A 15,335-nucleotide genomic window follows, 5' to 3' on the forward strand; every position below is an offset into this window, starting at 1 on the left:
CGATCGGTTACATATTCGAAAACGGAGCTGAGGCTTCGCTGCGACCGGCCCGGTGTCGGAATTGAAATTGGAAAGAGTGTATAACTTCGCTCAGGTGCGTACACAGGTGCGCACGCACGTAATCACGCACGCACGGACGGCTCGAGTCATGCCAAAAATTAAAAACAGAAAAAGATGAAGAAAGTGAAAAGTAGAAAAAACGGCATCCACTGCAGACAGATGCAAAACGAGCTGTTTACCAACAAACTACAATCAAAGTGGGCCTTTTTTTCTCGTTCATTCCAAGAAAAAAAAGAGGTAGGCAGGATCTTTGCATTCCTTGGAGCTCGGAAAAGTTGTCCACCACAGATCAATCGATTTTTTTTTCAAACCGAAGAGAAGGCATTTCCTTGGTGTGTCACAGCGGGGCAGTTTTGTTTCACACGCGTCCGATTTTCTCACCGAACAGCCCCGGCATTCCGGGCGGGCAACAATCGGGCGAGATCGTTGGACAATCGAACAAAATGGGCCACTTTGCGAGACGCACGGGCTTCGGTATTTTGCAGTGGAAAAGGGTTGTTTCCATTGATCGTGTGACAAATCTGCGTTGTTTCCCAGGCACCGACTACTTGTGATGCAAGCCGGTAAAAGGATCGTTGCAGCAGTGACTGTCTGTCAGCTCGAAAAATGAGTGCATTGCAGTGGGAAGTTGCAGGTGAATGTCGCGGAATGATAGCGCAGGATGATAATAGAGGCAGGGTGGTTTAGTAAACGCAACGCCAAGACTGGCGGTGAGTAATTGTCTGTAATCGGTTCATAGTGCTTGCAGTGGATCATTTTATTCTAGAGTGAACTAGAAGAAGTAATGAAAGCGACTGATGACGTTTTCAACTAGAGCATGCACATGAGTTATTGAGAGAGTGGTAGTTGGAAATACTAATCTTTGCTACGATATGATTAGGAAATATTCCTACTATCGCAAAGTCATCAACCATTTTAATAATAAATCTTTAAGCCAATCCTCTTTTTTGAAACAACTTTTTTGATTAAAATTATTGAGTTATTATCAGTAAGATTTAGCATTTGCTCAAAACACTTTTGTTGGTGAACATTTCTTTTCATTTTCCAAGGTAATCAACTTATTTAAAAACACTTCAATATTTTTTGTTTTATCGAGCTTTTGTATTCATTGGTTTGTATAGCTTTTGTGCAAAATATTATTTTTAATAAGTTGGTCTTTTTGTGTAAAATCTGCCAAGTGTAGCAAACATCATAGATTATTGTGTATTGTGAATGTTGTTTAAACCGGTCCTTTTTTTCTTTTATTAGAAACATTGCTTGGAGTAGGTAGTTACAGGATTACTGAGGTATCTTGCAAGAAATTTTTAAATTTACTTTTAATTGAAATAGATAAATTGTATTGTTCAGAGTGTCCGAACGGTACTTTTACGGTAATAAATAGCCATTTAATGCTGAAGCTTATCACGATACTAAACTTTAGCTGTTTATGCAAATGAGTGAAAATAATCGTCAGTCGAAAGTTAAAATAAAAATCACTTAAATTGCCTTGCGGATAAAGCTTTTGAGTATGATTGGAACTTCAAACGAATGTTTTCCCTGTTTTTCACCTTTGATTCAAGCTGTCGTTGTCTCTCTAGCTCCCACGGCATGGCTTACCCCCTTATCCCGATCGAAGAGGGGTTTGGCATTAAGTGATGTTAAATGTTAACTATTGAGCCCCGTTCATGTTGGCGCTCCGGCGAAGGTGATGGTGACCAATTTTGTGGTTTTTCGACTTCACATTAGGTTCGAATATGTTTCAGGGAAGGGGGCGTTCGTAGGTGAGACGATCATTCAGTGGTTTATGTGGTGAGCCATGTTGCGTCACGAAGATAATTCATCCCTTTTGGCAGTGCATCAACTGTCGGTTGATTTGGAACCGGTACTGGTAGGCATCAAGTACCAGACCTTTGGTAATTTGTCGATCTCCGGGCCCTATTGTTGCCCTCCGTATTAACGGCCACTTAACGCTGGTGGTTGAACATCGATGGAAGACGCAAGCAATGGTGGGAGATCGACCCAAAAGGTAACCACGAGTGGGTGATCGATTGCTAATAGATTTTGGGGATGCTTTGCTGGTTGATGGAGGAATTATAGCCTGTTCAGTGGTGGTGTGTAGCTACATTGGTGGGAAAACAAGGTTTTCGGGAAAAAGCTGGCAGGAATGGATGCACTTAAATTGGCATACATTTAGCTTATTCTTGTAATATTTGTGCTTTGACTCATGTCACTTGTCTAATTTAAGAAAAAATCCAGAAGTTGATGTTGATTGTTTCTAATTATCAAACTTTAAAAAACAAATCAAATTGTCCATAATTATAAACTATGGTGGCTTTAGTCGGGTTCATTCGATTTTCCTGCCGCAGCAAATCTTTGTGCATCATAAAATTGACACGCAGCGAATGGAAGCGTGTACTCTGCTTTAGTAATTTTTTAACGATGGCAAATATTAATTCATAATTGTAGAATTTTTTAACGGCCTCCCGGTATTCTCGAGCACGCAACAGGAGTTCGCGAGTGCGGCCGGGAGGGAAAAATTGCCAAATGAAAATTAATACTGCAAAAAGCCAACGGCCTGTAATTGTTCTCTTCCTCGTAATGCCGTGTTTACGATCGCAAACCGGCACCTTTCCGATGAGGTTCGCTTCCTTCGGGGGCAAAAGTAAGTACGATCGGGGTGAGCGAAGTCAGCACAGGCTGAAGGCAGCACAAAATGGTCACAAGATGCTTCCCGCAACGACCGGAAATGGGAAGGGAAATCAAAAAACTAAGTGCTATCGCTTCGGGTGGCAAGATGGAGGCATTAAAGATTTGAATGATTTGAACAAACGTTGGCAAGCGTTGTTGACTTTTATTCGATATCAGTTTAAACTATTGGTTTCTCAATGGCATTGAATTGCGCATTTATCCCTCCTTTGGAAGCTTTAAGGGCACTAGAGTTAACCTCAAAAGCAAAGGGCGATCGTTCGCATCCGAGGCAAAATTAGACGGTGCATGCAGTGTCGTGTACGTGAATCGTAAATCGGTCGTTGGAAATGCATTCTTCATGAACACGGCCTCCCTTTTTCCCTCCTCTCTCATCCATTTTCCACGCACTCACACAGAGCCGAGTCCTTCCTGACCGCCGCGATAACCACCAAAGCGAAGGGTTGGTAATAAAAATTAAATTACAAATAGGCGTGGCGTTTATCAACGAGTGGCGAACAGAGAGATGAAAAAAAAAACTAAAAACGGGGAGGTAGATAAAGAGACGATAGAGTGTCGTCAGCGAGGTGGAGATATGTAAGCCGTACATACCACTTAAGCTTTATTGCAATTTTACACCCCAGCAACGGTTGAGTGGACGACTCGGACGTCCCAACCGTCATCATCGTCATCGTTGTTGCAATCGTTGTGGGCCAGGGATAAGACGTACGGTTGCAGTAGATGGTTATGAATGCATCCCCCTTCCACATACACACATCCACACACACACAAATACAATCGACACGTTGGGGTCCACACGACCGAGCAGAGGTAATTTTATCAGACCCTCTACGGAACCGAGCGATGTATGATAATGCGTTGGTATTTTTTAAATTATGTAAAAGGAAAGAAAAAAGACAGATGAATTCACCATCCTTCTTTGCCAGCTACAATCTCGTGTATCTTATCGACTATATGTGCGTGTATGTATGTATGTGCCGGAAAGGTTTTTTTTTTGCATTCTGAAGGTGCGAGGTCGCCATTGCACATTGATGCATTCGGTGGGGGATTTTAATTGCATTCGTTTAATCACACACATGCACAGCGGTTTCCGTAGGGTAAGGGTTTTCAAGCGAACGATGTAACACAAGATAAGCTAAAAAAGTAAAACTTTGCTTTTTGCTGATAACTCTGAAATAATTTACAAATGTGTTTTTGTTTTGTTGAGAATATTGAATTTATTCTACATACAACTTTTTGGATTATGATGCGCAAAAGAAAAAAGTCAGATAAAAATTATCTTCAAATCAACACCTTTGGTAAATGTTTGTTCAATACCGAACCACGTAAAACTTATTCCTTTTTCCACGAAACAATTTTAAACCCTTATCAACTCGCCCTGAGCCGCATTTAATTGGCCCGTTGACGAACTCCGGAAACGCACTCCGACGAACCGTGCCTAATGCTCGCCATCGCAAACGCAACCCAACAGTTGCTGGCCGCTCAGCAAAAAGCCAAAATCGCCGGAGAAAGAAGGAAGAGCGTTTTGGGCGGACGGTCAATTTTTCGCGCAATTTACGTTAATTTAAATCGATTCTTTTTCTGCGTGTTTCCACACTTGCTTTCCACCGTTTGGGGCGCATTTGTGGGGATTATTGATTTTGTGTGTAGAGTGGGTGTGTGTGTGTTTGTGGTGCTGTACTACGCATCGAGGCCACTCAGAACGGTTTATTTACGTAACAACCTGTAACTATGTAGGGCCGGTGCAAGCATGTAGCGAATTATTATGTACACCCGCGCTACAATAGCTCGATAAACTGGCTTACTTGAGATTGTAGATGTACGGACACGTTTCAAAAGAAGCCTCTAATAAATGACTGCAAATGACGGATCGATCTGTTGGTGAGATGGCCCTTGGATATTGTTCGAATAGCTTTTTAATTAATTCCTTTCTGGAACATACCAAATAAGTACTTCCTAAGCAACAACTTACAACGCTTTTTATATGCTTTCAAATGTTGAATTCATAAAATTACCAACGATAAGATTATGTTGCAAAATAATGAATTTATGTTATCGTGTCTAAACTTCGACAGACCCTTATACTATTCAATAACTAGTTGTTCAAATTGCTCCTTATTGTTATTTCAGTCAGATATTAAAATGTGTAATCGATGAATAAAACCATGTAAAATAAATGAATAAAAGATGAGTAAAACCGTGTAAAACATGTTTATCAACACATCAACACAAACTGATTAGCAAAAGTTGTAAACAGTCACTGTCCACGTATATTTTTTCCACATACCATTCAATATTCCTTCTGTAAAACGTCCTGTCGTCTCAACATTTTTCTTGGTATTTCAAAGCTAAAGAATCGGGACGTAAATCGAACCAACGAAGGGCACGTTTTCGACCAGTAATGTGCTTACCTCGGACCATTTCTCCACCGCCGATGCACACCGGCGAGCGTGTGTTCCATTTAAATTAAAATCCGTCTGTAATATCGAATTTCTACTGCCGTTTATATTCACCACAATTTATATCGCTATCAACGCGTGGTGCCCGAAGCGAACGTCTTGCAAGTACGTCGTCGGCAGGTGTGTGTCATGCCCCGAAGACGTCGCCTACGGAGGGCTTCCTTCGCCGGAGGGAAGCCACGCAAAGCCATCGCCAAGAAAACGATGTTCGATGCCGCTTCGCAATAAATGCTGTAGCTAGAAAAGCGGAACACCGTCGCACCGGGAATGCACGGGAATGATATCATAATGTTGCCCCGTTCCATCATCGGCCGGGCTCGTCGGAAGGATTTGAAGGATTCAATTTCACACACCCGAGTCTCGGTGCGGCTTTTGTTTTGTTTACTTATTTTACCCACCGGAACATACTGGGTGTCCTCGGGTCGGTCGGTTATAAAGTAGATCGATACATAAATCATAATGTCATAATGTTGCCCGTACCCGTCCTCCCGCTCCCGGGGTTGCTGTGCCCTTTAATTAAGTTGCCCGGAATTCGAGAAATACTGCCCGCACGAGGGCTTACGAACGGAAAGTGGCAGCTCACATACAGGCGTAGGTGGATCAGAAAAGGAGACACTTTATTAACGGTAAGGACGGGCGTGGAAAAATAGTTCTTGTATCGGGTTCCACATTTCACGCCCTACCAAATCCCGCTGGGAGTTCTAGAAAGACAAGTCGCTTGCGCCTCCAATCGATTCCCGAAAACGAAATTGTATGGGTTGAGGGTTGAACTTTTGATTGACCTATGAATCGACAGTGATTTAACAGCTTCAACCTCCTCGTTGACTCGTTTCCCAAACTAGTTGTCCCATTTCGCTCAAGGTCTCCCTTTGCGTTGACCCGGATCTTTTCGTGCGATCGGATTATAACCCAACGATACGATCACCAAACGAAAACGTCCACTGCTGGTGACTCCTTTGGTTTGCGGTTAATTGGGAAATTGGAATCGGTAATGTCACCCATATCCGATCGAATCGAAGGGGCGATTGAGGGATGAGATGGGTCAATTGGCAAACATGAGCCCGCATCGTGGTCCTCGGATCGACCGGAGTCCACTCGTGTTCCCTTGTTTGGTCGCGACAAACCCCTAACGAGATTGGGCGTAAGTGATATCTGTTTATTAAATTATAAAGGCTTGTTTATTTAAGGACCCTGATTTGGGTAGGTCAAGTCACAAGAAATAAATAAAATTGATACTGGTTTTGGCTGGTTTAGAAACACAAATAAGTTTCAGTAACCGCAGTTCAAGGAAGAGAATGTTTAATGGTTTTTTTAAATCTAAAAGTTTAGCATAGAGGCGTTGATTTGTGGCTATAAAGATTGTCATAGTTGAAGGATTTTGTTTTCAAACGAAGTTTCCGAAGACCTTCCCATTGAATGACTTCAGATACATTGCTTCAACTCTTCATTCTCCCACGCCTTGACTACAAAGCAGTGTAGCTCATAAAACGGTCCGAATAAGTTTGTAACACTTTGTATTATGTATTGCTGCAACTGTTTCGCTGGTACCGAATGCACTTTGCTGCATCACACTTGGGAATAAAATATGCTATAACGTTACCACCGCAGTTCCCCATTCTTCGTGCTGGATTAATTTTTCTAACAAGCTCCGAGCAGTTTGCCCTCCGAGAACGCTATGGGACTGCGAGGGGTAAGGCTATGCAAATAAAGTGGTAAAGGGAGAACTAAAAAAAAGTGCTCCTCTATAGACAACTCGTAATTATCGTTCATTAGCAAGTGCTGCATGCACGAACATGAGCAACCTTTGCCGCTCACTCGACGACGACGACGAGATGTCGAGAATTCTTTTAGCAAATCACTCGCCAGCATCGCATCGAACCGACTGGCATTGTGTCTCACGAAGGGGGTTGCGTGTATGTGTTTTGATGTTTGCATTAATGCTAGACGAGCCCATCGCCCCATCGGTCACTTCTGCCGCGACCTACGGAACGATCGGGATAAAATTCTTCCACATTATCCCGATCATCGTCTTCATCAGCGTGCATCTCGGCGTCGTCGATCAAGGATGGCCGGCTGGCCAGGACCGGTCGGAGACCGATGGCCGGCTAAAAAGAAACGCGCCCGGTGCGTGAATAAGCGAGCAAATATTGATCTTACCCTTTACGAATGTATTTATCGGCCCGTGAGCACGCCTCATCCGCGATCGTCCGGTTGCAGCCGGAAAAGCGTTGCCCCGAAGTCACACGTTGATATTAAAAGGTCCCGGGGTCCCTTCGCTTTCGATCTTCGACTTGTTTGGAAAGAGATATTTCAATCCACCATTTCGTCGGATGTTCGATTCTCCCGGGGCCGGTTTTTTACATTTTTCGTTCTGTTTGACTTCTAGCCGTCCGGAGATTGTAAGACACGTACCCCTGGACGGTACGGTTGAACTATAAAGCTTTATATCGCACGTAATAAACCGAACATGAATGGGGGAAGGAATAGAGAAAGAGATTCAAGGGGACCACCAGGCAAGCCATCCCTCACCGACTGGAGGGCTCCCAGTGGTCGCGGACCAGTGAGTCCACATTAAATGCACTTTCGCGCGCCGAACACTAATAAAGCAAGCGGGAGCCAAACTGATCACCTTCAGACGAGTCGGATCTGTCCTTCCATCGGTGTTCCACACCCCGCTGGAGGCGTCGCTTGCTTCTTGGCCATCCGAAGCCCACGGAATGGGAGGGAAAACGAGGCACGAAACACGGACAGGTAAAACATAACACCATAGACCACCATCGCCGACGATGAAGGATGTTGTCTTGCTGGCGCGCATTTTTATTAATTATCCACTTCTCTCGCTTGATATGTCAATAGTCAAATTGAATGTGTCAACAGGATGGAATGGGACGAATGTGTTTAATTATTGTAAGAAAGGAGAGTAGTGAGGATGACCTCCGCATGGGTGAAGATGTCCGGCTTGCTGTTCGCTTGGTTTGAAAGATGGTTGAACGTGGTGATCAGTGATGTACCAAATCGGCGTTCGGAATATGTTAATAGAGCTAACTCTTCAGTAATTTAAAAAGTTTAATTTAACTATTTGTAAGACGATTGAAACTGGATAAATACATAGACAAAATATAACTAGATAAAACTACATCAAAATATTTAGTTTTTGAATCGAATTTGACTCTATGTACGTATCAACATCAACAAATAAATAGATTAATAAAGAGAATTAAACTTCTGAACTAAAACATTCAATGATAATTTAACCCTTGCTTAAAATTGATAACCTGTATCCCTATTGCCAATGGTATGCCATTCCGCAAAGCAATGCAATAAACCAATTTATGCCCTAAATTAGTTTGAACCATAAACAAAAACTCTACTTATCTTGCAACACTTTACTTTACCAATCTGGAAAGATGGAATTTCGAACAATTTAAACAAGCAACCTCATAAGTAGCTCGGCCAATAGAGAGCCAAAAAACCATACCGGCCACTCCTCGCTAGGGGGATCGGCCGGGATCATATTTTTGTTGAATCTTTTACACTCGATTCCACCCGACGACGTCGAACGTACGCCGAACACTTGTTGCCCGACCCGATCCTCATCGGCCAATATTTACATTACATTTCGGTGCTGTACTGTTGATGTAAAGCTGGTCAATCCTTTTCGTGATGTGTCCATCGAAAAACACCCTGGCCTCCTTTTCCCTCCTAAACCAATTCCACATCCCCGGTTTGAGCGAATTCTTGATCGGACACCGTTTTAGGTGGAGTTGTGGGTTTTTTTTATTCGTTTCTCTCTCCTTCTGGGAGTTACTTCTTAAAGGGTATGGCTACCAAACAACGGATCGTCTCCCTGGCGCGGGGTTTCATATTGTGTGGTGTGTTAATTTAATGATCTCGACTGGGATCGCTATAGTTTGTCAGGTCCACAATTGGTCTTTATTTTCAGACAGGAAAAAAAAGAATCAATTCAAAGAGAGGAAAAAACCGATCGTGCGACAAACTCTCCCCTCACACCGTGTTTTCTTGGCATCGTTTGGGATCGTTTTTCTCCAGTTGGCAAGATTGTCGTATTCCATCACGGACCCAGTGCGCGGCCAGTGTTGATTTTCAAATTTCCTGTTTCCTTTCCTTTGACGTCCGGTGCCGGTCACGGGAGATGCAAACGCGGGGCGTGGGTTGATTCGACGAAGACGTTCAGAAAAAAGGGTTTAAATGAAGTACAAAAAAGTGATGAAACGCGATGTGTATGGGAGGGAAAAAAAAATGAAGATAAAAATCCCGGATGATGCAGAAGTGTTAAAAACTGAGCGTAGACGTAAGAAGACAACCACAAAATCAAAGCAAATTATGCTTCCCCAACCCAACGGTCGTCCGAGGAGCTTTATTTGCTTAAGAAAAGAATTTCATTACAACGTCTCTGATTTTTTTTTTTCTAAAATAAAACCGTACAATGAAAATAAACTCGGACTGAATGGAACAGCTTGAGGCACTCTTGTACTGAACGACGAGGAAGTCACCCCGACGAACACTGCGATCCCTTTGTTCCATACGTACGAATGGGATCGATATGCCTTTTCGTATTTAAATTTTATGGAAAAAAACGTCACTTTAACGGCGCCGGATCGATGTGCCTTTGCGGTAAAATTTTCCATCGTGACCTAACCGAAGGGAGCTTCTCAAGATGGTTGACGTGCGGGACAAACTTTACACTCCATGATTATTCCCCACGAAACGCCATCGGGGATTGATCCTGATCTTGTGCTGCCGACTCAATATCGATGTATCGCTCGCGGCACAACAGAAGGCCGCGGGTTAAACTTTTATTACTTCACTTCCGCCAGCACGCGCACTGGTTGCCCCCTCCGGAAGAGGACTTTCGAATTCCGTCAAACAGACTGGCGCGTCAGGCCGATTGAAACGCTTCGTAGCGCCGGCCGGACTCGGATCGGAATGTAAAAATGTCGCTCTGTGTTGGATCAATAAATACAATGTGTCTCCATTTTGTCCCGCCGTTTCCGTCGGCAAAAAAAACGAACGGGTGAGATGAGTCAGGGTCGATAAGGCGTGTCAGGAACAAAACAAGGCAAAAAAAACACACACACACATAAAAACAAAGCGAAGGAGGAAAGTAACCGGTATGCGATGAAATGAAACTTGTCTCGGATTCGAGGCTATCCGGGGCCGCACCCGTGTCCGGTCCGGCACTCCGCGGATGTGTGTTTAATTTATGCGCCACTAGCTTCGCCGGATGCTTCGGATACGCTGTTTGCCGAAGTAGAGGTTCCTTTGAAAAAGTGTGTGAAATAGATTATGTTTGCCCTATCGATCATCGATCGACTGTTTGCCTGAAGGGAGGGGAATCCCAACACATTTCCTACAAATATTTTTATGAGCTTATTCCCGAATGAAAGTTTTTTTGGATGTACTGTTGCTTGTTAAAATGACCTGCTTTTTACTTATTTTTTCGATTGGTTTTTATTTCCTTTTCTTTAAAATAATCGTGGTGGTGTGAAACATAAATCATTACCAGCGGTGACAGATCGTTGTAAAGAACCAAATGTTCTTATCCTATTTTTGATATTGCCTAATGAAATGGTAATAAAAAACCCACTCGGTGTGTTTGATGAACATGTTTGTGGTTCTCTTCACAGCCGGCTGATAAAACACGACCATTGCACGATCGCTCTGTCATCGCAACATTTCACCTCGGTCAATAAATTAATCAATTAAATTCCCATGATTCTCGCAAGGCCAGGGAAACCCATCGGCATTCCGGTACAACAACACATTTTCGTGCAAATTAATGTGCTATAACATCCGTTCTAACCCCTACCATTGCTGACATAACCCCGTGAGTGGAATGAGATTTTTATATTTATTCACAACATCACAACCCCTCCCATTTTCGTGACCCCAAACATGTTGTTGATATTTTCCCTCCCCCCGAGTGGTCTGTGGTGACAAATTCCTCCCCTCGGTGCTCCTTCTGTTGGCGCCTTTCCCCGAAACGGCGGGTCGGACCTTTGCCGGGTCGTACGTTAAGTGTTAATCGTTAAGACGAAACGAATTTCTCCGCCTGCGCTTCTGTACGGATTTTTCTTTCCCCACTCGCTACTCAATTGCCTACTCTTTAATCCCTCGCCTAGTCGATGGAGTGGATACGGATGAAGTTCGAATCGAGCGGAGGATAAAAAAAAACACATGCGATGGTGGGAGTAAAAATTACATCAATTTCATTAATTTGACAGTTTAATATCAACCAAAATCCACTGGCTTATAAAAGTGGCAATAAAAATGTTCCCAACGCTACTGTATTTTATTTCCGTAAAGCCGCTCCTAGGATGATCGTTGAATTCTACGAGAGTTCGATCGAAACCACAGGGGGCTGGTCCCTAGCTTTGACCGGCCTGACTATCGCACGAGATTTGAGACACGTTCCACCAAGCAGAGAAGCACTTGGACGGGTCTAGAGGTAGAGTCCTATCCGCGTCGTCTCGACGACAATGTATCAAACGAGTGTTAAATATATGGACGTGTCGGTTAATCTTCTCGCGACAGTTGCCGTGTCATGGCAGCGTTTGGCCGATGGACGGTGAATGCAACGCGGCGTATCGAAGTCACCTACCGGGATGATCGTTTTACTGTATTTCATCCCCATCTTATTCTACGATTTTTCATCTTAAGATTCGGGCATGTTGCAGCCACTTGATGATTAATTATTTCATGTCTTATATCTCGCTTGGTTTCGCTCGTGCACAACATTTTATAGGTTATTTATGGATCTCTTTTACCAAAAAGTTGTAATGTTAGTTGTTTCAAATAAGATTGAGTTTACCCATATTGCTTGTTCACTTTTTAAATCATTTTATATAATATTCCAAGCTTAAACAATTTCGATCGACCCAAGTGACAAGGTTCTTTTCCTCTCTCGCCACAGTCCAACATCGCCGACGAACACTCCGACCACGAAACGGACCCGGGCCGGGACGGGGAGTCGAGCGACGAGGGCGTTAATGTGAATCGTCCGCCGTCCGACGCGAAGATGACATCCGGCATGGAGTTTGGCAGAAGTCCAGACCACCACTCCGAGCTAAGGTGAGGGTGTCCCGTGTGTGTCCAATTAAGATCGTATTAATTTCCCAACCCCCAATGTGTGTATTTGACAGCCAAGCAACGGCGGCGGCGGCGGCAGCGGCAGCGGCGGCTCAGTTCGGCGCCAACCACCCGCTCGGCGTGCTCGGCAACCTGACGGCGCTCAACATGAACGTGCCGGGTCTGTCGGGGCTGGCGTCCGGGCTTGCCGCGGGCCACCACGCGGGGGACGTGCTGGAGAAGCTGAAGATGCAGGTGCGCGACATGAAGGTGGGCGCCCTGATGGGGGAACAGATGGCGGCCGACTTTGCCGCCCTCCACGCGGCCTCATCGCCGTTCGGGCAGGCGCTAGCGGCCAACATGAACGGTTCCGGAGCAGGCCTAGGGCTGTTTAGCTCCGGAAGGGAGGACACGCGAACGGGCAGTGGTGGAGGCAGTTCTGGTGGGTCCATGACCAACAGGGAACCGACCGGGGGTGGAGGTGGTAACTCGCAGACACAATCTGGATCACAAAATGGTGGGAACTTTTCGTTCACACTGCCAAACGCTCCGATCAGCAAGGATGGTAAGTGTAAACGTTATTATTTTTATCAATCTTTTCCCTCATTACTTCATATTTTATTTACACACAGTTCCTTAAAAGTCCTGGAATTGTTTTTCATTTCGCAAAAACATTTTTTTCAATGTTTCTATTGTTTTTTATTCGTCTGTTTTTTACTTTTATACAACGTATTCCATTGTTATCTTTGCTATGAGCATCTTCATTTATGCTGTTAGTTCTTTACATAATATTGTTATTGTAGATCCAGAAAAAAACTAAACTTTTATACCCTGTTCAACATTTTGTGCCGGAGAATATAAAATAGCCTGTTACGTACTATTTGCTTTTCTCTTATTTCGTTTTTAAAAAGCGAAATCTTAAAGAACTTTTCAAAAATGTTATCAATATGGGTAAAATTTTAATTAATATATAGTGCATTAATTGACTTTAAGACTAGTACTAAATTTAATCGACATTTACTTAATTTAATTTTCCTAAGCAAAACCCCCAATATATTTCTTTCCATTCGAGCCAATGCCGCTATAAAACCCATATTAACCGCATGTGTTGCGCTTTCCAACTTTTACTTCCCGCAGGCAATCCCGGTTCCAATTCGTCAACCTCCAGCGAAACGTCGAACTCGTCGCAGCAAAACAACGGCTGGAGCTTCGAGGAGCAGTTCAAACAAGTACGCCAGGTAAGTCAGCCATCGTGCCATCGTAGCATTTCACTCGGGCAGGCACACAACCGGTGCAAGAAGCATCTGCATGATGGCGTCGCTTGCCCCACGAACACACAAACACACTCCACGGATGGAAAAGCGTTCCGTAATTTCCCTGCCAACCATCTCGACGGTCATAATTTTGCAATCAAAAGTGTGCAATTTTATAGCGAGCCGAGCAAAACGTCCGCACCATCGGCTCGCGCGTCTATTTTGCACTTTATTTATTGCCTCCGATGCGGATTGCGCTTCCGCGAGCACAACCGTTGGCGCGCAGTCCGGCTGCCAGAGCGGTTGGCGATGCACTCACAGCATCAATATTTATGGTTACAATCATTCATGATGTTTACAATTTTAATTAACTATTAAAGGCAACGATAAACACACACAAAGTCCCGAACGTTTGATCGTTTGGTCGGGGGATGCAATGGGGGAGTACGCTTGCCAACCACAACCACAAACGGAAGCGGCATGTATGTCAGTTGTTGTTAATTTACCGATTTCTGAGGGTGATGTTTCTTAGGGTCGTACAAAGAAAATTTAAGTTTTCAAAGTTCAATATTTCTTTTAAACTATTTTTATTTACATCGAGGATAACTGTGCACATTCGATTTATGAAATTTTCTTTGAAACTAGTCTAAAATGACTAAAGCAATTAACTTCCATGAACGCTAACCACTTGAAGAAACAGCCACTCAAAAGAACCGTTTATGAGGCATTTGAATTGGTTGCGCATGTCGGGGTTGAGTTCGAAACCCAACCGAGCGTACGTCAAAAGCGCGCTAGCTCGGTTGTTAATGTGAAGATGGTGTTCGTTTGCGTAGTGCGCAAGATAAATTACGTCCACAAGAGGCTGATTAATTGGCGATCGAGAGTCAATAGCACGTTTCTATTAATTAATACCCTCAGCGCGAACCGTGCGTCGATTGCAGCACCGGGTGAAGAGGTGTTTAGTGGTCTCCACCCGAGTGGGGTGTCGAATGTGACGAAGTCCATCGGGCGGATTGCAGATGCACCGATCCGATGCACCACCACTTTCCGGGACTATCCGGGGGCTTTTACTTCCATTTCAGCGTCGTACTTTGGTGTTTGTCGTCGTTCATGATGAAAACCGTGTGGCGTGGGGATGAATATTCATTAAGCAGGTGGTAATGGGAAAATGTTAAAAGGTGGCGGAAGATCTCTTGATGGGAAATGAGTGATGGAGGAGAAAATCACCATTTATTGCATCCAGCATGGGCTTGGGAAATCGATATCCATAATCGATCGGTTTGAAAGACCGTTTTATGTGATAAATTAGTAGGAAAAGTTATTGCTATTTCACTTTTTTAAAAACCGTAAGACGTGAGTGAATGGAAAGCTGCTTGTTTATTTCATCCTGATTAATTAAAATTAAAGTTGATTCAGGTATAATGTTAAATGCGTTTTTTCCAATAATTAATTATAATTTAAAAATGGAGGATTACATTTTTTGATTTAGCATAGCTCTAGTATTCCTTTTGACACATGACAGGTATGGTAAATCTGAGTATAGTAAGACTTGTAGTAGAACAAACAAATAAGCGAAACATCAATTTTGCTTGATATTGACTTTAACAAAAGTTATGATTTTGTATAATAACCTAATAAAAGAAGTGAATATGCTATTAGGTCGAGCTAATTTCTTTATCATTTTGATATAAAAAAGGTTAGAAACAAATAATACATTCCACAACTCTTTCTCTCGATTATTAGGTTTACCATAGCTCTTTTTATTTACTCTGAAACACATGTCTTTATT

General features: G+C 43.4%; 1 protein-coding gene across 2 annotated transcripts in view; it reads left to right on the forward strand.

Moving 5' to 3' along the window:
- Positions 1-15,335, forward strand: part of LOC131261990 (protein dead ringer) — a 95,796-nt gene that overhangs the window by 5,016 nt on the left and 75,445 nt on the right. For both annotated transcript variants that reach the window (XM_058263877.1, XM_058263878.1), the window contains exons 2-4: positions 12,139-12,296; positions 12,368-12,858; positions 13,431-13,531. In XM_058263877.1, coding sequence (XP_058119860.1) covers positions 12,139-12,296; positions 12,368-12,858; positions 13,431-13,531 — 750 coding nt within the window. The remainder of the gene's footprint in view (positions 1-12,138; positions 12,297-12,367; positions 12,859-13,430; positions 13,532-15,335) is intronic.

This window comes from Anopheles coustani, chromosome 2, assembly GCF_943734705.1.
Source record: "Anopheles coustani chromosome 2, idAnoCousDA_361_x.2, whole genome shotgun sequence".
NCBI classification, from domain to species: Eukaryota; Metazoa; Arthropoda; class Insecta; order Diptera; family Culicidae; genus Anopheles; species Anopheles coustani.